The following is a 22,661-nucleotide window of genomic DNA, read 5'->3' as shown; positions in this document are numbered from 1 at the left end:
AGTTGTCGTTTATCCTTCAATACAAGCGGGGAAAAACGCGTTTTATCCACTAGTGGGGAAAGTATTTTGACCTTGGATGGAGCGTGTTTAAGTAATGTATAAAATAGATGCAGAGATTTGATGTGTATAGATTAGTTTTATATATATATATAATAGTATAATATAATTATATACCTAATAGTATTAAGCAAACGCGGATCGGACCGCGCGAACTCGCCAACTATTACATAAACCAAAGAGGTTTACAATAGTGGCATACTGGCAAAAGTTGTATGAATATTTAAAGTGAATAAATAAAAAAAAAAAAAAAAAGTAGCTTGACAGATAACAAAACGTAAAACGCTCATGATAATGGTTCGTTCGATATTAATTATCATTAAATAAATGGTTTGAGAATCTAATAAAAAATACTAAATTTAGCTTTATTTAATGATTTTAAGTCATAAACCTAAAAATTCCATAAGAAACGTTTGTTTTTTATAATGATGTTAAATATAATTCTGAAAGCACAAGTTGAGTCGATGAAATTTCAAAACGCATCGTTGACATTTTATACGTCAGAAATGTCAACATTGTCAACAAGTTTTTTACTTAAAAACTTTTCTCACCGACTCGCGTAAAAATACACAACTTCCAGAGTTTTCTGTTATAATATCGTAAAGAAATGAGTGATTCCAGTGATGAAGATGATCTAACGCCAGTGGATGTTGCACTTTCCTCGCTATAGTGAGGTGAAAAGTTTTGTGTTACACACGGGCGCAAATGTATTTTACTTCTCGTGTGTTGAAACACTCGCTACGCTCAGGATTCTATTTTAGAACCACTCGCTTCGCTCGTGGTTCACGTATAGAATCCTTTCGCTTGCTCGTGTTTGAATTCTACACTCGCGGGTAAAATACAACTTTGCACCCTTGTATAACAAATAACTATTATCTTGTCGGCGTATGGATGGTGTCTTTAAATTCAACCTACGAACAAGGATGGTTAAATATTTTTAATAATGGTTGCGTGTTAATCTGTAAGTCTGTAAGTACATACGTCCTGAAACTTGTGACTTAAATCTAGTTTACAGCTACAATCAAACGAACAATTAATAATTAAAAGTAGGCTAACTAATTACGATATCGACAATCTCAAAATCGTCATTTTAGATAACATTTAGATATCATGACGACTCATTATGATTACCACAAATGTAGTAGCATAATATGCAGATAAAATCATGATTAAATATAAGTATGTAATCGCGGATGTAGTCGCAGATAAAATTGTTTCGTGGGGGTACCGCAGGGGTCGATTATCGGGCCTCAGTCGTTGGTCAACATGGGGAAAGTGCTGAAGGTTTCGGCGATCACTGTTGGTGTTATAGCGGTATTGGGGTGGATTTCAGGTATACAGACACTAATGATAAGCCATTATTATATGCATTTACCGCAGCATTTATTTGCAGAAATGTTGCTTCGCTATTTCTACGTGAAAATCGTGACGATATTTCTTATTCCTGGGCGTTTTCTTAAGGTACATTACATGCAGTTAGGTATAAATACTATAAGCAAATAGGTAGGTATAAACAATTATTAAACGAAATATGTGTCTAGTAATTATCATAAAATTACGCAGTGTTTTGATATCCCAGGTACTAGTTAAAATTTAATTCAATTGCCCCAATTTGCCCGATCAACTTGTCATTTTCTTACAAAAAATCTAACTATAAACTGTCATTTTAGTGTCATAGATGTAAAAGCAGAGCTTAATGCTGCGTATTCTTCATAAGCGTATTTATCAATATCATATTTTCATTCATCTATGCATCATCAATTCATCATAGTATTGTGGTATATCATCCTAATGATTATTGGTTGGTTGTCAATGTTCAAATACGAGTAGGTATCAAACTTATGTTCCTTTTAGCTTTTCGTTGATTTGTAAGTAAAATTTATGCAAAATCGTTAGTCATTTGTTTGACTAATTCAAATTAGAACTTGACATTGACATTCAGACTTTAAGACGAAAGCGTATTCCCAAATACATTTGAGCTAAGTTTCAGCCCTTGTTCCATCAATCAACTTTTTGTCTGAGCCCAGATTTCGCAAGTTTTTATTGTTAGACTTGCTCTTACGACTTCTCTTGAAAGTAACGATTTTAATTTAAACTTCTAATCAAGTTTCGATTGGTTTTTATGTTTTTGGTATAGTAAAAGCTTATCGAATATTGAGTGCCCTTGTACAATAGGGTATTTTTCATTTTTTTGTTAATGGTATCAGTCGATCAGGTTTGTTTTGAGGATGAAATGTCTGTATGGGACCCATTGTCTTAAAGCAATACAAAAGTCACAAATCATGGTCAAAGTCTGGCACCCGCACTTTTCACATTACTGACGAAACGCTTTTCACATTTCTAACAAAATAGCAATATCAATACATCGTGACGTCACCATGTAACGTCGCTATTGCTTAGAAGCCGTTTCGATGTATGGAAAACAAAGAGATTGCAATTTTGTCGGTGAAATATTGCGTTTATGTCTATTGTTGCATTTTTCTCTATAATATTTTTTTAATAAAATGTAAGGAATCGAATGGTACCATTATTTTTTTCCTATTTAGAAATTAAAAAAATTATAATTTTGAATTCTCTAATGAATCTTGTATTTTTTAAGTTTCCAAATTATTGTTATAAATTGCTCATTTTCTATCTATTTTACTAGATTTAGTTATAAAATTCAACATGTGTCAACAACCCTATTATTAGACACAGTAATTATTTAAATATCAAGTTTATAGAACTTGATATTTAAATAATTAAAATAGCATAATTACCGTAAAAATTTTAGAAGCTAAGGCCAATTGCACAGAATTTCGGATATTAAATTTATAATTGCTCTTATTTATAAATTGATAGCATAGTAAATATATTCATTAATAAAATAACGGTTCTTCCAGATATTTTTATCCACCAGTGACAGTCAGTGACATTAAACCGATATTAGAATCATACTGGAATCATGAGTTACCATCATTCACGCGTTCATCTCGCTCAGACTTGTCAGCACAAGTATTAGTTCAAGCGAGACGTCTGAATATCGGTCTGATATCAGTCCGAATTGGCCTTAGTGTGTCTTTTAATTTGTGAGGTACTACTTCGGTATCAACTGCTTCATAATCTTAATCTTAACCTCCTAAGTCCCAGCTTTTTTTAAACGTCATAGTACTAGAGGCCTCTTGTTCATTTTTTTGCACATAATAAATATTTGCTGTCAGTCCTGAACAGACTATTTACAACTCTATGGACTGTCAGAATATTCCGCGCCAGAATTCGAATTTGAAAGCGGGGGGCATCTAAACATTTTGTACCGAAATTATTATGTACAAAATTTGATACCGCAGGACTTAGGAGGTAAACTTCCTCTTCTTTTTCAGTTGGCATCACTTGGGGCGTCTTGTCTTCCCAAGGCCCTGAACCCCCAGAGCTAAAGCCCCTGGACTGGTGGGAGCATTCCGTGCTGTATCAGATCTACCCGAGGTCCTTTAAAGACAGCGATGGAGATGGGATTGGTGATTTACAGGGTACTTACATTTTTTCATAGCTGTTTTTTTATATAAAATTCAGAGCCACGTATAAAGGAGACATTGGTGTCTTTAAGAGTCACCATCGAATGGGCCTCTCAGAAGACACGCGCCGGCTTTATACTGGCATTATGCTGTTGGATTAATTTTCTTTTTTTTAATACTACGTCGGTGGCAAACAAGTATACGGCCCGCCTGATGTTAAGCAGTCTCCGTAGCCTATGTACGCCTGCAACTCCAAAGGAGTTACATGCGCGTTGCCGACCCTAACACTCCTCTCCCTCGTTGAGCTCTGGCAACCTTACTCTCCGGCAGGAACACAACACTATGAGTAGGGTCTAGTGTTATTTGGCTGCGGTTTTCTGTAAGGTGGAGGTACTTCCCCAGTTGGGCTCTGCTCTAGATCTGGAATGACATCCGCTGTCCTGTGCCCTACCACATAAAGCGAAAGGTCATTCACAGTGCCCATACCTCTCTTTTGGACGTAGTTTAAGGACATACCCCCGTGTCCAAAATTTTGCATTTTATGATGCAAACCAAATGTTGCTTAATTTCTCTGACTTTGTTGTATGTAGGCATACATAAATATGAATGTCAAGAATACATTATTTTTATTATTCTTTAATTTATATGATTAAAAGTTTTTGAGCCATACACAGCAATTAGATTCACGTCTCTCTTTTGGACATAACCAAAGTTAGGAGCTATAAAGTTTTTTCTGATTGAACTTTCAAACTCACACACACAATGTCACACACACACACACACACACACACACACACACACACACACGCGTTTCATGTCAAAGTCATTTCAGCAAATTGTAAAATACCACTCCAGGAAACAAATGAGAATATTGTTCTGATATGATATAATATGATATTAATGATAATAACCTCTAGCCACCCACTCGTCAAAACTTGCCAAGACAAATGCACTTTTGATTTATCAAGATTAATATTCGAAAAGTTCCTACATATATAATTGATATTAATTGGTAAATATTTACATTTACAAGTCATTTCTACAATTAAGCATTACAATAATACAATTAATAACATTACAAAACATAATTATTACAATTAATAACAAAACATTTATTATATTCCTATATAATTTAGTAGGTACGCGATTGAGCCAATGACCCGTGGCTATCGAAGAACTCGTCAATGGTATAACAAGCCATTTCTAATAGTACGGCTTTCAGTTTGCGGACAAATATTGCATCGCTAGAGCTTGCTTTATTTCATCGTCCAGTATGTTGTACAGTCTGATTCCCAGTACATGCATAGACTTCCTAGTTTTCGCGAGGCGACACGCGGGCACGACCAACTGATTACGCCTGCGCGTCACGCTACTCCGGAGTTGACTATGAGTGGGGATCTGATCAAGATTTTGTCTCACGTGTCTTTGTTTTTATTTAAGGTATCATCAGTGAGCTAGAGCATTTCCCCGATGCTGGTATCGACGCAATCTGGATGTCGCCGATCTTCCAATCACCGATGATCGACTTCGGTTACGACATCAGCAACTTCTACGAAATCCATCATGAGTACGGGACCATGGCGGACTTTAGGGAGCTCTTGCAGAAGGCACATAGTTTAGGTGAGTGTCCAAGCATACTGTCAACCTTAAGTCCCGGTAGGTTCGTGCTCTTCTCTCACTCTCACTGAGCGTAAGCGTGAGCGAGATGGATGGGCGTGCTCGGGAACGCAGATATCATGTTTTTTTTTTTGCTGAGTTCTTTCAAACATAATAGCTGCTCAATTTTATAAAGAATTTTCATATTTTTAGTTTTTGTGCAATATTCATTAACGATTATTCAAGTAAATATACATTATAAATTTCTAAATCACACATACAAATTAAAACTAAACTAAACCTATCGTAACCTATGGGCCCTATGGGGTCTAAATTATATCTACAAATATATATATATCCCCTAAGCCGCTGGCAGTTGAGAGTGTGCCCACAAAACTGGCCCCGTTTCTTCGCTGGATAGCAATGCCATTGCTCTGAGATGAAATTAAACGACATTAAAAAACTAAAATTCGCACGCCCCGACTATTTCTTATGTATAAAAATCAAAGTGTTTATGTTATAGTTATTTGTGCAACAAGAGAGGAAAGTTAGTTTTTCTTGCAAGTGTTTATTTTGAGTCCCGAGAAAGCGAAAGATTCTATAATTGAATTCTAAGTTAGAATCTTGAGCGTAGCGAGGTACTCAAAAACACGAGATGTAAAATAACTTTGCTCTCGTGTTGCACACATAATTTTTCACCAAAGTAGTGAGAACATATTAAAGGTTTAAATGTATTTCGAATTACACAGAAAAATACAGAGAAAAAAAAACTAATTGTAATAAAACTATGAAGTGGCAGTTCATGGTCTTCACTAAATTAAAAAGCTACTTTGTTTCACGCCCTAGGGAGTGAGGAAAGTCGCATCCGAAACACAGTACGTAAATTTGTTATTAATTAAACATGATTTTCGTAAAAAAACTCCAATGTAGATTATTATTGGTTTACCCAGTTTGCGTTATCAAGATAAGATAATTTCGTTGATATCTTGCTTTTCGGAATTTTAACAATATTTTGACGATATGGTAAACGATTAACTAATTAATCAGCATAAATTACAAGGATTATTGTAGATAATTTTTAATACAATTATCATAAATAGTTCAACCTTCACCCAATTTCATTGAAAACAATATTACATGGGCATATATATTTTGTACAAAGAATTTACTTCACATTTAAATACTCGTCTATTTTGGCTATTTTGTGCACTTATTTTTTTCAGCGAGATGGATGTGCGTGTTCGGGCCTGCGGATATCATGTTATGAGTTTTAATTTGTTGTATGCTTTAACAAAAAAAAATCGATGAGTTCCCTCAAAAATAAAATTAGGCATTTTTAGAAGCAACTTTCATATGTTTAGCTTTTGTGCAAAAATTGTTGAGTAACTGCGGTTTTAAAATTTGGAACCATGTCAGAATGTATGGTAATTCTGTGACCGGGTCTCTTTTTTAACTAAAAAAAAGTTGTGTTACATATATTTTACAGTGGTAGCAAAAGACGTAACTAATAGTTTTTAGGAGCTCTACATTTTGAAATGAAAATCTCATTTTCCGAAAAAAGTGACTAGACATGTTCTTTCCGTGTACTCTTCAAATAGTTAAAATGCGTTTTAGACCCATGTTCGTGTTTTTTTTCTATCGAGCGAAAGTCAAAAAATCAGGATTCGAATCGATGAAGTCCCTAGAGAAAATCGCCTTACGCCATACCGCCTTACGTGACTGATACAATCTTTAAGCTAACAGAACTGTTTGGGAATCTACGGAAACCCTGCAATAAAACATTTTTTACCAGCATTATTACCTAAAAATAACTGGATTTCACCAAATCTTTTGGTATGGAATGGAATATAGCATTCACTTTACGATGTGAAACGAAACATACAAAGCTTGCTAATCAATATTTTGGCAAACGTATTGTGATCTAAAAAAGCGGTAAGATTTAGTAATAATAAAGTATTAAGGAAACCAGTGCGATCCAGATCAGTAGTAGGTATCAGGTCAGCATCGAATAACAACAACATCGATAAGGAGCCCACTGATATTGGTATCAGTGATACGATTGCGTAACAAAACTACGTGTGAACCTAAATGTGTAAATTTATACGAATGTGTAAATATATGTCCATATTTCAAGACTGACCTAAGCTTTCACTTGACTCGAATTACAAATATTTCGGTACCTGGGCAAATCAATTTTTTAGACCGACACTAATATTTCCACGACCGACCTGTACGGCCACGAAAATATAAAATAAATCGCTTATAATACGAGTACATATTACTATTATATAGTTTTAAATTTTACGTTAAAATAAGCAATTTGATCTATGTTAGGCCTAAAATTTTGACATATATTAAATTGGAAACGTGATTTCTTCATGACTCCATAGACATTTTTGGTAAACTTGATTCGCCCACCTAACATAGCCGAGCCTATGGATAGTATAGAAAGGATCGCAATCTCTTATGGCAGAATTGTTGTAAAAGTGACCGCGTTAAGCTTTAAATAATAGTTCCTAATCTCTCCGGTGGCGCTATTTAGGCTCTGGGACATGAGTATAACATGAACCATATAAGGCAACAAATAACCCGACCAAATTACGTAGGTCGTTTTTGGTAGTATTTCGGTGTATGGTGGCGCCGCCTAATTACTGTTTTTTGATGGACACTTTTCATACATAGAGATTTGGCTCCTTTATACAGTCTCCATAGCCGAGCCGACCAATTAACATGGCCGTCTAGATAGATTATGTAAAATAGAGACTACAATCATTAATAGAATATCGGATTCCTGAAATAGGACGATATTTACGGAGCAGTAAGGTGCACCCGCTTAAATAAATGATCAGGCGCCATTGTTTTTCCAAAACGGAGTAAAATCCTTAGCAATCACATCGCGCATACGCCATTTTGAAAGTAAAATATCAGTTCGTTCACTCACTCCGATTGTATTTCCGAAACGTAGCAGTTCTTAGCAATTGTACGGCGCATACGCCATTTTGAAAGTAGAATATCGGTTCGTACGCTCACTTCGATTCCCAACAATGTCGAATCGAATAGTTTTTATTCCAATATCGTTTATTTACTTTATACGGTTGAATATTTAACTAGAAATGAATTTAAACTGAATTAAATGGGACAAATATTTATTTACGATATGAATTTTATTGTTGTTATTTAATTTTATAGATAAAAACAAGTTTTTTTTTTAAATAGGCGTTATCACTGATATATTATTTTTTTTCACAAACTAACTCAAGCGAAGCGACTGTTTTAGATTTTAGCTAGTTATTAATTTAATGTATTATTTGTATTGTAGTACCTCTATATATTTAATTATGTAAATAAATGCTTTGAAAATTGGCTTATTAGATATACTTACTATTACTTATACTTACTAGTACTAGAAATAAAGATTCGCTAAATCTCAATCTTTAAGTTAGCTTCTAATATTTTAATTAAATTTATTATTGCACGAATCTAGTTTTTTTTATTCCACTCCTTATAGTTAGTGGTCTAGGTCCTAAACGTGACACTGGCTATTGATAGTACTTTTGTGTGTAGGCCTAGACTCAGATCTTTTAGGTCTCAACTTCTAGAATAGAAGTGAGTGTTTCCCAGGGGATCGAAAATGGCCCAATGGCCATAAATATAACATAAGATAAGATAATATATCGGTTAAGTAACATACATAGGTAAGCGTGCTCCACCGTAGACCGCATCATACCATCAGGTGGGATCGTGGTCGAACGCCGCCTCATCATTAAAAAAAACATATTTTGACATACAGATCTAACTATTCGAAAGCTATCACGTACAAACAGCTGCAACACTTAATTGTCCTTCGGTGGACCTTAATTTATGCATTTGTAACAAGTTTCTTCTTCTTTTCTTGATGGACTTGACGACCTTTTTTTGACGACCGGTCTGGCCTAGTGGGTAGTGACCCTGCCTGTGAAGCCGATGGTCCTGGGTTCGAATCCCGGTAAGGGCATTTATTTGTGTGATGAGCACAGATATTTGTTCCTGAGTCATGGGTGTTTTCTATGTATTTAAGTATTTATATATTATATATATCGTTGTCTGAGTACCCATAACACAAGCCTCCTTGGGCTTACCGTGGGACTTACTCAATCTGTGTAAGAATGTCATATAATATTTATTTATTATTATTATTTATTTATTACTTGAGGGCGGTGTTGCCCGTGGCCAATGTCACGTAAAAGGGTAGGAACAAAATAAATGCTCTTAGAGCACGTAGCTGTTCGGTGGTTGTTGTAGTTGTCTCGTAAAACCGATAGCTGGATTTTACGAGAAGCACGTGGACTACCGGCCGTTGACTCCAAAATGGTGGTTAAACACGCTTTGAGATTAATTCTCCATTCACTGCACACTACCACATTAGATTATTGTATAATAAAGCTATCGATATTACACTTTAAACAATATTAATGAGCAAAAAACAAAGGAATTAATCACGAGGCTACTATCAAGATGGCGTTCGAACCGGAAGTCCTGTAACAAGGTTGACCGATGGACACTGTTGGTGATGGTACGTAAAACCAATTGTGACGTTTTCAACCAAAAGGTACCACATTGTCGGTTGCCGATAAGGTTGATTTCTAATTGAAGCTAAATATATAAAATATATGCATATAATAGCAACAATATTATATTATATTTTATTATAATGTTATATTAAATTGAAATAGCGCCTTACTGACAAGCGACAATAAGTACCCTTTTGGTCAAAAATGGCACAATTGTTTTCTACTAAAAAACGTGATTTAAAATATCAAACACCAGGCAGTTATATAACCTACTATTTCCTTATCATAATTATAAATTTACAATAACAGAATTTTAAATTAATCCAATTCAAATTAAATATCCTAAAGTAGGTCAAAAGTAACTCATTTATTATTTAATGGGGTTATAAATAGCCACCCTAAAATAAGGGGAGTTATGTTATACATAATAAATAAGCAGCGTACTTAGCTATACATATAATATTGTGTAGAACTAATATTGACAGAATTATTAAATATAGAAAGTTGGGCGATTGGCTTTCTTGTTTGAGTTCGGTTCATATTAACTTAGAAATGGATAAGTATGATATTACATTTATAACTTTGGCCGGTGTCTTTTGGCTTTGCTGTATTTAAATTAGTTATTATAAGTTTTAGACTTAGTTAATACTGCAAGAGTTACTGACATAAACATGTAAGTACCTATGTTATAGTATCTGTTTGCATTAATGGGCTAATTATAGTTAACGATTTTGTTTGTCTCATAAATAATAATTATATAACAATTCAAGTCTTGGAGACCCTTTACATCTCTGGATAATTTGATGCTCTCTTTTATTATTATATACATTTTATCTCTGACACCTAGAGACTTTTACATCTCTAAACAATGTTAGTACTTCTGTTGTTTGTATATTTTTTATTAGGTTTTTTTTGTGTAATTTGACATTTATATTTATGTAATTGTTTTTTTTTTGTAATTTTGAGTTAATTTTATTGTTTGTAAAAATTGACATGTAAAAGTGCCCCTGTGGCCTATTTGCTGAATAAATGTTTGATGGTAAAAAAAACATAGTTATCTATTTCATCTTTTTTTTTATACTTTATATGTAGAAATTGAAGTGTAACTGATTGCAAACTTTCCTAGTACCGATGTTATAAGCATTATGTTATCTTTTTTTCTATTTGTATCTGTCTCGTTATATGTATAGGTATAAGTTAGGTCCCCACTGAAAGAGACCCGCCGGCCGTAGCCTGATGCTGAGTGGGATTCATTAACGTCACTTATTTATATAAAATGTTCTGTATATTTATAATTTTTTTCTTCTTACTTTATTTATTTCTATAGCAAGTAATATTTCATTGTCTCCAGGCATCAAAGTCCTGCTTGACTTCGTGCCGAACCACGCTAGTACCTACTCGGATTACTTCATCGAGTCCGAAGCTGGTAACCCTGAGTTCGCTGACTACTTTGTCTGGGCTGACGGTTATCCTGATCCTGATAATGAAAGCAATATTCTGCCTCCTTCCAACTGGGTAAGTTTTATCTTTGTCTAAAGGTGAAGGTTCGCGCCGTGACAGAGACACCTATAGGTTTGGTATTTGGTAATGTTCATACGTCTAATAAAGAAAGTACACCGACATTAATTTCAAAGGATTTAACGTCTACAAAAGTTTTGGCTGAAACGGAAACTGAGTCAAGACCAAACGATCGGTGTCGGTTTCAATAATAATCCGGTTTCGATCGGACATTAGTTGTAACTCATCCTTCCAATTAAGACATTGAACTAACCCCCAGGTCAGTCAATTCGGTGGCTCCGCCTGGGAGTGGAGCAGCACTCGCCAGCAGTTCTACCTCCACCAGTTCGCGGTGGAACAGGCAGATTTCAACTTCCGACACCAACCCGTGAAGGACGAGATGATCAATATCATGCGGTTCTGGTTTGATCAGGGTGCTGATGGTTTCAGGTTGGTATTATTAAGACTTTATTTCGGACATCAATGATCCATAAATGATTGGTTAGTTACAATAGTACTTATCACTATGTTAGTATTGACAACACAAATTATATTGAAGTATATACATTATTTACATTAAAAAATTGCATACCAGTCACTTATCCATCCGGTAGAATGGGACATGCATTGAGGCCCAATACTTAAAGAAGGGATTATCAAGCCTCTCCAATTTCGGTTAGAAAACTGTTGGAGCTATTTCTCAGACGGCGCATCTGAGATGCTGTGCGTTTTCTCATAATGGCGTAGAAATCATCCATTCGTGCCTCCGCAAACATCCCAGATGCACTGCATAACCGCGGCAGCCCCAACAGCATTCTATACCCATTATTAAATTGGACGCGCAGGGCGCCGTAAGCTCGCTTCGTATATTTGATCCACAGGCTATAGGGTATAATATCATGAAGTAACCTACAGAACTGAAAGTTGACTGGTTCTACTTGGAAGTGAAGTAACATCATCCAGCAGTTAGATCACCAATTCCTAATCCAAGGTTTATTAAATCAAGGATTTGTGTCAACAGTTAAATGTCCTAAATAATTAAATCTCATTATGCAATGCCACTTAAAATATTTGCATATTCCTAATCTAAAGATAAGCCTAGCTAATTAAGCATGTCTGAAAATGAACATGGTTCTTTGACAGATGTATTTAAAATTATTTACTTTCTAGAGTGGATGCCCTCCCCTATATGATGGAGGCAAATCCAGCAGACCACGACGGCAGATACCCCGATGATCCCCTTAGCGGGCTAATGCAGTTTGAATCCCACCAGCTCGGGTACACCATTCCTCTCTACACCAAGGATCTGATAGAGCTATACGATATCGTGTACGAGTGGAGAGAGTTCGCTAATCAGTATCATGCTGAGCATGGAGGTGATACTCGGTAAGCACTTACATAATAATAGTTGTATAATTGAAATAAGAAGTTAAGAAGTAAACTTAGAAGCGCTGGTGGCCTAGCGGTAAGAGCGTGCGACTTGCAATCCGGAGGTCGCGGGTTCAAACCCCGGCTCGTACCAATGTGTTTTTCGGAACTTATGTACGAAATATCATTTGATATTTTACCAGTCGCTTTTCGGTGAAGGAAAACATCGTGAGGAAACCGGACTAACCCAACAAGGCCTAGTTTCCCCTCTGGGTTGGAAGGTCAGATGGCAGTCGCTTTCGTAAAAACTAGTGCCTACGCCAATTCTTGGAATTAGTTGCCAAGCGGACCCCAGGTTCCCATGAGCTGTGGCAAAAATGCCGGGACAATGCGAGGAAGATGATGAATTGAAAGATAAGAAGTTAAATAATCATAATAACATTTACCTCTCTGTATATCTGACCATACTCAAAACCTCACATGATGGTAGTGTGTAAACAGTTTAAAGGGATAAATGAACTGGCATGTTTAAGACTGTAATTTTGTTCAACAAACTTTAAAGATTCTTGCGTTACGTTTCCATAAAAAAAGTTAATATTCCGGCCAACTGTTCCAATGTTGGTTCTGATCAAATCCTGGTGACTGCGCCAGTTCTGCTACTATTAAATATTAAAAATGTAACGTGAAAAACTTTTAATGGCGCTGAAATTGGTATTGATCTATCTTTTAAAAGCTACTTTTAGATTCATAACACTAAACCAATAATGGGGAAGGCCAAGAATACGATAAGAGAGTATCAAATGTGTTTTTCTTTTTGATTTCGCAAAAAAAATACTTCTCGCTATTCAAATTATACGGTTTTAGGGACTACCTTCATTAGCCGCCTACCAGCATCATTGTTGGCTCTGAGATGTTTTCGTCAATTACACCTTATCTTATCTTTCTCCAGCGTCCTCTTTTCCGAAGGCTACGCGAACATCAGCATGACGATGCTGTACTACGGCAACGAGGAAGGCGGGATTGGAGCGCACTTCCCCTTTAACTTTGACTTCATCACGGATGTATCCTCCGAGTCCAATGCGAGGGACTTGGTGTACGTCATCTTGAAGTGGCTGTCGTATATGCCGTTTGGAGCGGTGCCGAATTGGGTGGTAAGTAACATCAAACGCTTGGAACAAAATTCAGTTCTCTTTTCAAATCTTGTATATATTCCTTCAGGCATTAAACAATTGTTATTGTAAATAAAATAAAGACATTTCTCAGGTAAAGAAGTTTTCTCTATAGGCAATGTTGAGGAAGCATACGATACCCAAATAAAAAGCAAAAACTTCTCGTTAAGTAAACGTTAGTCCTCAACATTTTAAAGGCTTTGTCAGAAATCTACAAACTAAAAACATATTTTTCAGTTTGGTAACCACGACAACAACCGGATGCCGACTCGCTTCAACGAGTCTATGGTGGACGGTCTCAATGCCCTCAACATGCTGCTACCAGGAGTAGCAGTCACGTATCAGGGGGAGGAGATTGGCATGAGAGACGGTTACGTGTCCTGGGAGGACACTGTAGATGTAGAGGCGTGTAATAGGGGAGACGAGGACACTTATCATCTGTATTCAAGGTAACCGAACACTTTGATGTGATCAATAAATTCCTTGATCAGGAGATCCTGACCAAGGATCAGATATCCACAATAACTCTCAAAAACAGAATATGCCCAGCAGTTAAGGCATCCAAACAGTCAGCAGACAATTTGAGTTTAAAAGTAAGAATGTAGACTATTAAGCTGTCTGGTTCAGACCAGTGGTAATCGTACATTCTGTCATTTTCCATCTAAGTCTAGACCGATCTTCATCATCATTTCAGGGACCCAGCTCGAACGCCATACCATTGGGACAACACCACCAGCGCTGGGTTCTCCACTAGCGAGGACACCTGGCTTCCAGTAGCGGATGACTACATGGAGATCAACCTGGCCAAGCAGAAGGAGGATGCTAGGAGCCACTATAAGGTATAGTCCTTATTATACGATGAATATCAAGTCTCGGAAAAACGCCCGTCATATTAAAAACATAACGGTAATTTAGGACTCATTTTATGAGTCGAAAATGTTCGTTCACAATCTACGGACGTCGTTGGGGCATATTTAATTGTTGACATTGGTATAAGGAAGTCTCTATTGTACGAAACAGGGTTATAATAATAAATGAAGGGCGTTTTCCGGGCCTTGGTGATTATATAGTAGAAAACAACTGAGTTTTGGGACTAAAGCTAGTTTATACCCAGGTAGCAAAATGACGTAAAATGACGTCAGCGACGTCGTAATGACGTAATAATGCCGTCATTATGACGTCGCTGACGTCATTTTACGTCATTTTGCTACCTGGGTAGCGAAAGTAATGCTATGTTACTACTTCGCGCTTAAATCGCTAAACCGACTCAGATAAAATTTGGTATGGAGACAGTTTGAGGTCCAAGGAAGGATCGATGATAGTTTTTAAGGTTCCGTACCCAAATTAAATTAAATTAAATTCTTTATTCAACGACCAACTAGGATCAATCAGTGTTAGTAATGCTTATGGGTAATCTTATACTACGGTTAGTAACAGCAAAATTAATTATATTATTATCAATTCAGTATTACATATTTATTTACATATTTAAATATTTATAAGTTCCTGCGCACATGAATGAGGCAGCAGTTGTTCAAATAAACACCGTCAACCCTGTCTGCAATCATGGTCAGGATGCTGTTGGAGCTAGCCCGGACTCTGCGCACCAGGGAGGTTGCTCTCTTGCGCATAGTGGTGTAGAAGCAGTCTACCCGCGCCTCCGCGAACATCCCTGACGCGCTACAGAACCTAGGCAGCCCCATCAGCACCCTGTACGCGTTATTATATTGAACGCGCAGAGCGTTGTACCGTTTACGCGTATAGTCTGCCCACAGACTGCTGGTGTAGAAGGAAGTACAATAGGCTCTAAAGAGACTGAGCTTTACCTCCCTCGAGCAGTGAGCAAATCTGCGGGCTATCATATTCGCTCTGACGGACAACGCTCTGCGCTCGCGCTCAATGTCGTCGTCGTCTTTGAGGTCGGATGTCACCACATGACCTAGATATTTAAATTTATCGACAACTTTTAGTGATTGGCCATATAGTTTAACAGGTGGAAACAGCGGTGGACTTTTACCCTTAACCCTAAAGACGACACACTCGCTTTTCTCAGAATTATAAATTAGCCCATGGCTCGCTGCGTATCGCTCGCAAATGGAGATGAGCTTGGCAAGTCCACACGCTGAGGCGCTCAGCAACACCATGTCGTCAGCGTAGCTTAAATTATTAACGCTCACTCCATCTACATGGCAACCGACACGGGTGTTACTGAGCTCCTCTATAAGCGCGTTCATATAGAGGTTGAACAGCTTAGGCGAGGTCAACCCGCCCTGCCTCACTCCGCACTCAAGTCCATACGGCTGTGAATATGTATCCGCCCATCTGACCACATTGACCTGGTTATGGTACCAATATTTAAAAATACTACTAACCTCGGCCGGCATTTCCAAACTATCTAGCTTTTGCCACAAGATGTTATAATTAACCAGGTCAAATGCTTTAGATAGGTCTAGAAAACAAGGGTAAAAACGGGACCCTATTACTCCTCTATCCATCTGTCCGTCTGTCGGTCTGTCCGTCTGTCCTTCTGTCCGTCTGTCCGTCTGTCTGTCACCAGGCTGTATCTTATCAACCGTGATAGCTAGACAGTTGAAATTTTCACAGATGATGTATTTCTATTGCCGCTATAACAACAAATACTAAAAAGTGAGGAACCCTCGGTGGGCGAGTCTGACTCCCCGGTTTTTATTAATCATCATCATCTCACGCAGAAGCTAGTATTTTTATAAATACCCTATTTCCTGATAATCACAGTTCCTAAGTCCTCAAAAGTTCAATATCAATCCGCAAATGTTCCTTATAAATTTTATGCTTCTAATGAAAAATATATTAAGTACCCAAGAAATAGACGCTTAATCTTGATTTGAGGTTCATTTAATAGGCAAAGTCGCACAAGTTCCATTTGTATAATAGGATCGCGAATGTTTGAAAGGCCTTACAACGAAGTTTAAGACGCCTAATCCAGCGGATCCCAAAAAGGTTGAAAAGGGTTCAATTTCTCACTAGTTACTTAAAAAGTACGAAATCGAACCGAGCCTTTGAATTAGAAGTTAAGGGTACGGCTGTTGATGGACAAAACGAGGTATAATGCAATTTTTTTTGTGATGATAAAAACAGCTAACCTCGAAAATAGCAACCCAAACATCAAATACAAATATTGTCATTTATTACTGACTTCTCACCTATATACTTATTATAAACCTGTAGATTTCGTAAATAAAGCGAATCGAGGAATGATAGTAAACTTTTTATGAAGCAGTAACAACTTTGCGCATAAAACTTGATGAAAATCACGGGGCACCTTTTATGGTACTTAATTTACCGCCAATTTTGCTTTAATTATATTTATACTGAAAAGAGCCGTTAAAAGTTTCAGTATCTATACAGATTTCGTTGTTACAATGTGCAATTTCAGTGCGTTGCTCTTTCAAACATTTTATTTCATCCGTTCCGTTCAATCAGTCAGGTGTTTAATGAATCTCTGTATACAAGTTATACAGCCATCCGTATAAATCAGAACTACCGGATTTGACGCAAAACCCCATTACAAAAGGCGACAAAGTTACTGAATTATTAATTTGAAATTTCTTATGAAATAAAACTACTTTAAAATAATATATCGCGTGTAATGAATTTAAAATACATCCCGACGTTTCAAACTCTTTAAGGCGTTCATAGTCAACGAAAAGCTGCGAAAAATATATTACAATGTGCAAAAATATCCACAATCAAAGATGAATTCCATTATAATCATCATAATCCTGCAAAGTATTCGTCTATAAATGGAAAGGAAAACAAACAGATTTTTAAAAACTGCTAACGTGCTAACTATGGATTTTTTCTCAGGTCTACCAGAAACTGACAGCCCTACGCAAGCACACAACACTCTCCCACGGCGAATACGATGTCAGGGCGTTTTCTGACAGTTCCTTTTACTTAGTCAGAAGCCTGCGTACTTATGACACCCTGGTACTGCTCTTCAATGTGGCACAGACGGCTGATACAGTAAACCTGTCCAGGGTACCGCATCTGACGCTGCCGGCGACGGTATATGTGGCCAGTATTTACTCTACGAGAGATGCTGGGTAAGAACTTATCTGTTTATGAATTCCTGGTGCCCACTTTTGTTCCCGTAATTAATACACTAACAAGTCTCCCTGTAAAGGTGCCCACTGATTATCAGTCCGCTGGACGATATCAGCCTGTCAGAACAAAAAATTGACAGACCGATATCGTCCGGCGCATGGAGACTGTATAAAGGAGCCAAATCTCTATGTATGAAAAGTGTCCATCAAAAAACAGTAATTAGGCGGCGCCACCATACACCGAAATACTACCAAAAAAAACCTACGTAATTTGGTCGGGTTATTTGTTGCCTTATATGGTTCATGTTATACTCATGTCCCAGAGCCTAACTAGCGCCACCGGAGAGATTAGGAACTATTATTTAAAGCTTAACGCGGTCACTTTTACAATAATTCTGCCATAAGAGATTGCGATCCTTTCTATACCATCCATAGTCCGGCGGACTGGTAATCAGTAAGCCACTTTAGTAAAATTGACAGGAACTTGCGTGGCCAAAACTTTAAATTAGAGAACCAGACATTTTAAAATTAGATCTACCTATAAAATAAACATACTAAGGTCAAACTACATCAAGAGGCCGTATCGCTAATTAAATATCAGTGACCATATTTCAATTTCGTCTAAGAAATGCTTTTAAAAACTCCAGTAAAAGCAGCCTAAATTAAATTTAAGATAAATGAGAATGTAAACTACCGTAGCCAAATTATGCGGACATAATAGCCCGATTTTTAACAGAAGCGCTCTTATCTGAAATATCTGAGATTAAGGAAACGCCTTTGATTTTGTTAACACAGGATAATAATTAAAGGGGCCGCCATCTTGGATGGGGCGGATGATTGGGTGAAGAAAAAATTGTTTTACCTTTGGACGTTTTGGTAATTAAATTTGAGAGTAGATGCGGAGGGATGAAAGTCATGTGACGAGAAAGGTATTAAGAATGAATGTGGAGGGAAGTACGAGGAGAGGAAAACCGAGGATAAGGTGGATGGACTGTGTGAAAGATGATATGAAACTAACGCAAGTGAATGATGAGATGACGGGTGACAGAGATGTATGGAAGAAAAAGACATGCTGCGCCGACCCCAAGTGAATGGGACAAGGGCAAGCGAATGATGAGTAGAGAGTGCCACATTTAGTGCAATAGCACAAAATAAAAGTAGAATAGTACTACCGTACAGAAAGGAAACTTCCTACAAAACCGAAGTTTAACAGCGGTTCAGAGTCGATTCATGTTGTCCCTTTCTAATATATGGCACTATCCCTTTCGGCTAATTAGGGTTATCAAAATTCAAGTCATTATCTTATCTGTGGTCGTGCACGCAAAGGGACGTCAAATTGTGCCAACCCTTATAATTGCTCGGAGGAATGCTGATCCGAACGGAGCCGAGTTTGGCCGAAGCGAGGAGTTTCGCACTCCTAGCAATATGGACCCTGCGCGGAGGAGGAAAATCTTATTCAGCAAGTGGGTCTTAAGGGCTCTTTTACAAAGATGTGTACCTACCGATATAATGAGACTACTTTAACAGTCACTATCTATTAGGGTTCCGTACCCAAAGGGTAAAAACGGGACCCTACTACTAAGACTCCGCTGTCCGTTTGACCGTCTGTCCGTCTGACAGTCTGTCCGTCTGTCGTCACCAGGCTGACATCTCACGAACCGTGATAGCTAGACAGTTGAAATTTTCACAGATGATGTATTTCTGTTGCCGCTACAACAACAAATACTAAAAAGTACGGAACCCTCTGTGCGCGAGTCCGACTCGCACTTGGCCGGTTTTTTGGTACTAACTGTACATCTAAAATAAATAGGATTTAATTTGTTAAAATGCTTTGTTCATTTTAATGAATACCCGTGATACAATAGCCTATTTCGTCTTTTGTTCTGTTGCCAATTCAGATCTTGCCCGTCATGATGGGTATTAATAACATCGATCACAGTATTCACAGTACCCTATGCCTTATTTATGATCATGGTCACTTATAGTAGACCGGTTTATCTTTATCGTGTCGGTAATGACACGACTTAATGTCGTATCAGAACGAAGTGAAAATTTTATCAAATTTTTACAACAGAATCAGGCCTAGATAGATTTGGTTGTAGATTGGTTAAGTCCCCGGCAAGCTCGGCTGAATTTCACCTTCCCATACAAACGGAGTTTCGTTCTCATTTTAAAACTACGTATTGGATTGTAATGAAACTTTGCACATACAATGACATGAGGTATATCTAGGTCTGTAATTAGTTTATATAGCTCTAGTATATAAAACAAAGGAAATTGAGCAAAAACAAGTTTTGTATGAAAACGTTAAATTCGCTGTATTTTTTTTACTATGGTATCTGAAGCTAGATAAACTAATTACAGACCTAGATATACCTTATCCTATTGTAAGTACAAAGTTTCAGAGCAATCTAGCTAATCGTTTTAAAATGAGAGCGTAACTACCTTTGTATGGAGAACCGAGCTCACCGGGGACTTTTAATCGAAATGTCATTTTTTCTTCGATATAAAAACAGAGCATAGAAATAGAGGTTCTAAAAACCATGTAGAATAAGTTTGCCATTATAGTTTCAAAATTATTTTTAAACGGGTCACTCACACGTGTTAAATCGAATAAACGCTTAACATGTTTCAATCAAATTTTCGAGGATCTCGGAGCAACGACGCGCCTTTACTGGTAGAGGGAGCGCCGTGTGTGTTAATAATACGTGAGTGACCAGTTTTAAAATAATTTTAATATGTTCTAGTCTCACGGGAGTTTTTAAGTTTTATTTTTTTAAATGCGAATTAATTTACGCACTATTTTATTTATTTCAGAGACATAATAGACAGCGAGGAACTGACTCTTCAACGAGGAGAAGCCTTGGTTCTACAGGCCGCTCCTATATAATTTAGCAGTCAGCGTTGGGGTAAGATTGAACGGGTTTTTCAAAAACTGGTCCGTATGCCGAAGCATTCCGGGCGACTTTTCATCTTACCCCGCATGAAAAACCGATTCAATCTTATCCCAACGCACTCTAAATAAATTTCTCATTTATTTTAATTGATTTGTATTTATTAATAATTCTTAATTGCTGAGATTGTACTGTTATAAATAGTGAAATAAATTATAAATAATTATCGTTTTTTTTTACCTGATCTAAATCCTACAAATGTTTTTTTTATGATATAGGCCGCAAACGAATCACCTGATGGTAAACGATTACCGTCGCCTGCAACACGAGAGGCGTTGTAAGTGCGTTGCCGGCCTTTAAAATGGGAGTACGCTCTTTTATTGAAGGTTTGAAGGTCGTATCGGTCCGGAAATACCGCAGGCGACAGTTCATTCCACAGTTAAGCTGTGCGAGGCAGGACGTTTCTGATGAAACGCACAGTTTAGAACTGCCAACCATCTAGGTGGTGAAGATAAATTTACGTAAATTTTTAATGCGCAAAAATAAACAGGCAGACTTAATGCTATAAAGCATACGCAAGGCTAACTATAAAAATCAGTATACACCTGACACCATTGTCGACAATTTTACGTGATTACCAGGGTTTAGGGATTACTAGTTAGGGTTTACTAACTAGTAAACACTAGACGCACTTCACAAATATCAGGATTGTCACAATAAACCATAAACTCAAGAATAACTCTTTCTTTCTAAATTTTTGACATACCAACCATTAAAATCATAATAATTGTGAATATTTTGTCACAACTTTGTCAACTTCACAAATCAGTATGTGGCAACCCTACCTGACACATGCAGAATATGCCCCAACTTTTCAAAGTTCAAACTGAAAAAGCATGTCACTCAACCGTACCCGGCCGGTAACCGGCAACTTTCCGGAACCCTATAATGGACACTACACGGGTCAATTCCACGTTAATGGTGACGCAAGAAGTTTCTGGGTAAGTGTGCCGAGCCTACATTGTGTTGTTATATAACTTCTTAGTTTATATAACTATAGGGTGCTGTTAACAACTTGCTGAGGGTTATACTTAGGGTCAATAGTGAGGGGTTTGGTAACAAGTTATTGTGGACAGTTACGGACTGGTGAAAAATTCTGCTCCATGAAGCTAATTACGCGAATCTCTGCGCAGGGGGCGCCTCTACCACAATCTGAGGGTCTATCGCTAAACAAGAAAATCGAAATTTCGTTATCTAACATCTCTGTCACTCTTGCATATTCGAGCGATAAAGAGGCAGATAGCGAAAGGATCGCGTTTTCCGGTAGGTTTTCTGTAAACAAACCGCCTTGGTGCATCAATGTCATATTTTATTATCTCTAAGAAATGACAAAAATAGGTTAAAGACACAGTATGTATAAGTTACTAAACGAGCTAGTGCTGCACTCTGGTGGCAGAACATTGCAGTAATACCCCCTATTATAAGAGAGGGAAGGCCTCTTCTCTTTCAATAGCTTTATATTGTGTGCGTTTGTTTAATTTTATTTAGGTTTATGAGGTTTGATTTTATTCGTAGGGACCTGTATTTAGTTTATTACTTTGATTGTGATTTTCTAGTACTTGTAAGCATATGTTATAAATAAATTTAAGTGAGTGAAAAAGTAATAAGTGCCAAAACTGAGCTATCGATTTTCAATATTACAAAACCATCCCCATGGCATTTCGTCGCTATACTTACTCAACCTCATATCTGCAACAATAATTTGATGGAAATGTAGCTTTTCTTTCATTCGGAATACGGGTGTTTTTGTCATCAAATGTGTGTTGCAGATACGAGGTTGAGTAAGTATAGCGGCGATTTGGCATGTCGGGTTTGTGAGGTCTACTGCTCACACTACCACTAGAATAGATGGCACATAAGTAATAGGTAATTTTTCCTAACATAGACATAATTA

The 22,661-nt window shown here is 37.2% G+C and overlaps 2 protein-coding genes across 2 annotated transcripts in view; one reads left to right on the top strand and one right to left on the bottom strand.

Annotated features, from left to right (window-relative positions):
- The window catches only part of LOC134740502 (uncharacterized), a 108,577-nt gene that overhangs the window by 62,757 nt on the left and 23,159 nt on the right, over positions 1-22,661 (bottom strand). The gene's annotated exons all lie outside the window — the stretch shown is intronic.
- Positions 1,293-20,703, top strand: LOC134740484 (maltase A1-like). Its single transcript, XM_063672973.1, has 11 exons — positions 1,293-1,390; positions 3,417-3,563; positions 4,989-5,168; positions 11,046-11,209; positions 11,472-11,641; positions 12,362-12,577; positions 13,509-13,710; positions 13,966-14,177; positions 14,423-14,567; positions 17,575-17,813; positions 20,631-20,703. Exons 1-11 carry the CDS (start codon positions 1,324-1,326, stop codon positions 20,701-20,703), a joined length of 1,815 nt encoding a protein of 604 aa, XP_063529043.1. The 5' UTR covers positions 1,293-1,323.

Source organism: Cydia strobilella, chromosome 4 (genome assembly GCF_947568885.1).
Source record: "Cydia strobilella chromosome 4, ilCydStro3.1, whole genome shotgun sequence".
Classification (NCBI taxonomy): domain Eukaryota; kingdom Metazoa; phylum Arthropoda; class Insecta; order Lepidoptera; family Tortricidae; genus Cydia; species Cydia strobilella.
This window is presented reverse-complemented; position numbering and strand designations above follow the sequence as displayed.

What these genes read in the sequence shown, in the direction of transcription:
- LOC134740484 (XM_063672973.1), top strand. Translation starts at nt 1,324, where the DNA reads ATGGGGAAAGTGCTGAAGGTTTCGGCGATCACTGTTGGTGTTATAGCG. An exon ending in GGTATTGGGGTGGATTTCAG is followed by an intron (nt 1,391 to 3,416) that starts GTATACAGACAC and finishes CTTCTTTTTCAG; the next exon opens with TTGGCATCACTTGGGGCGTC. An exon ending in GAGCGGTGCCGAATTGGGTG is followed by an intron (nt 13,711 to 13,965) that starts GTAAGTAACATC and finishes CATATTTTTCAG; the next exon opens with TTTGGTAACCACGACAACAA.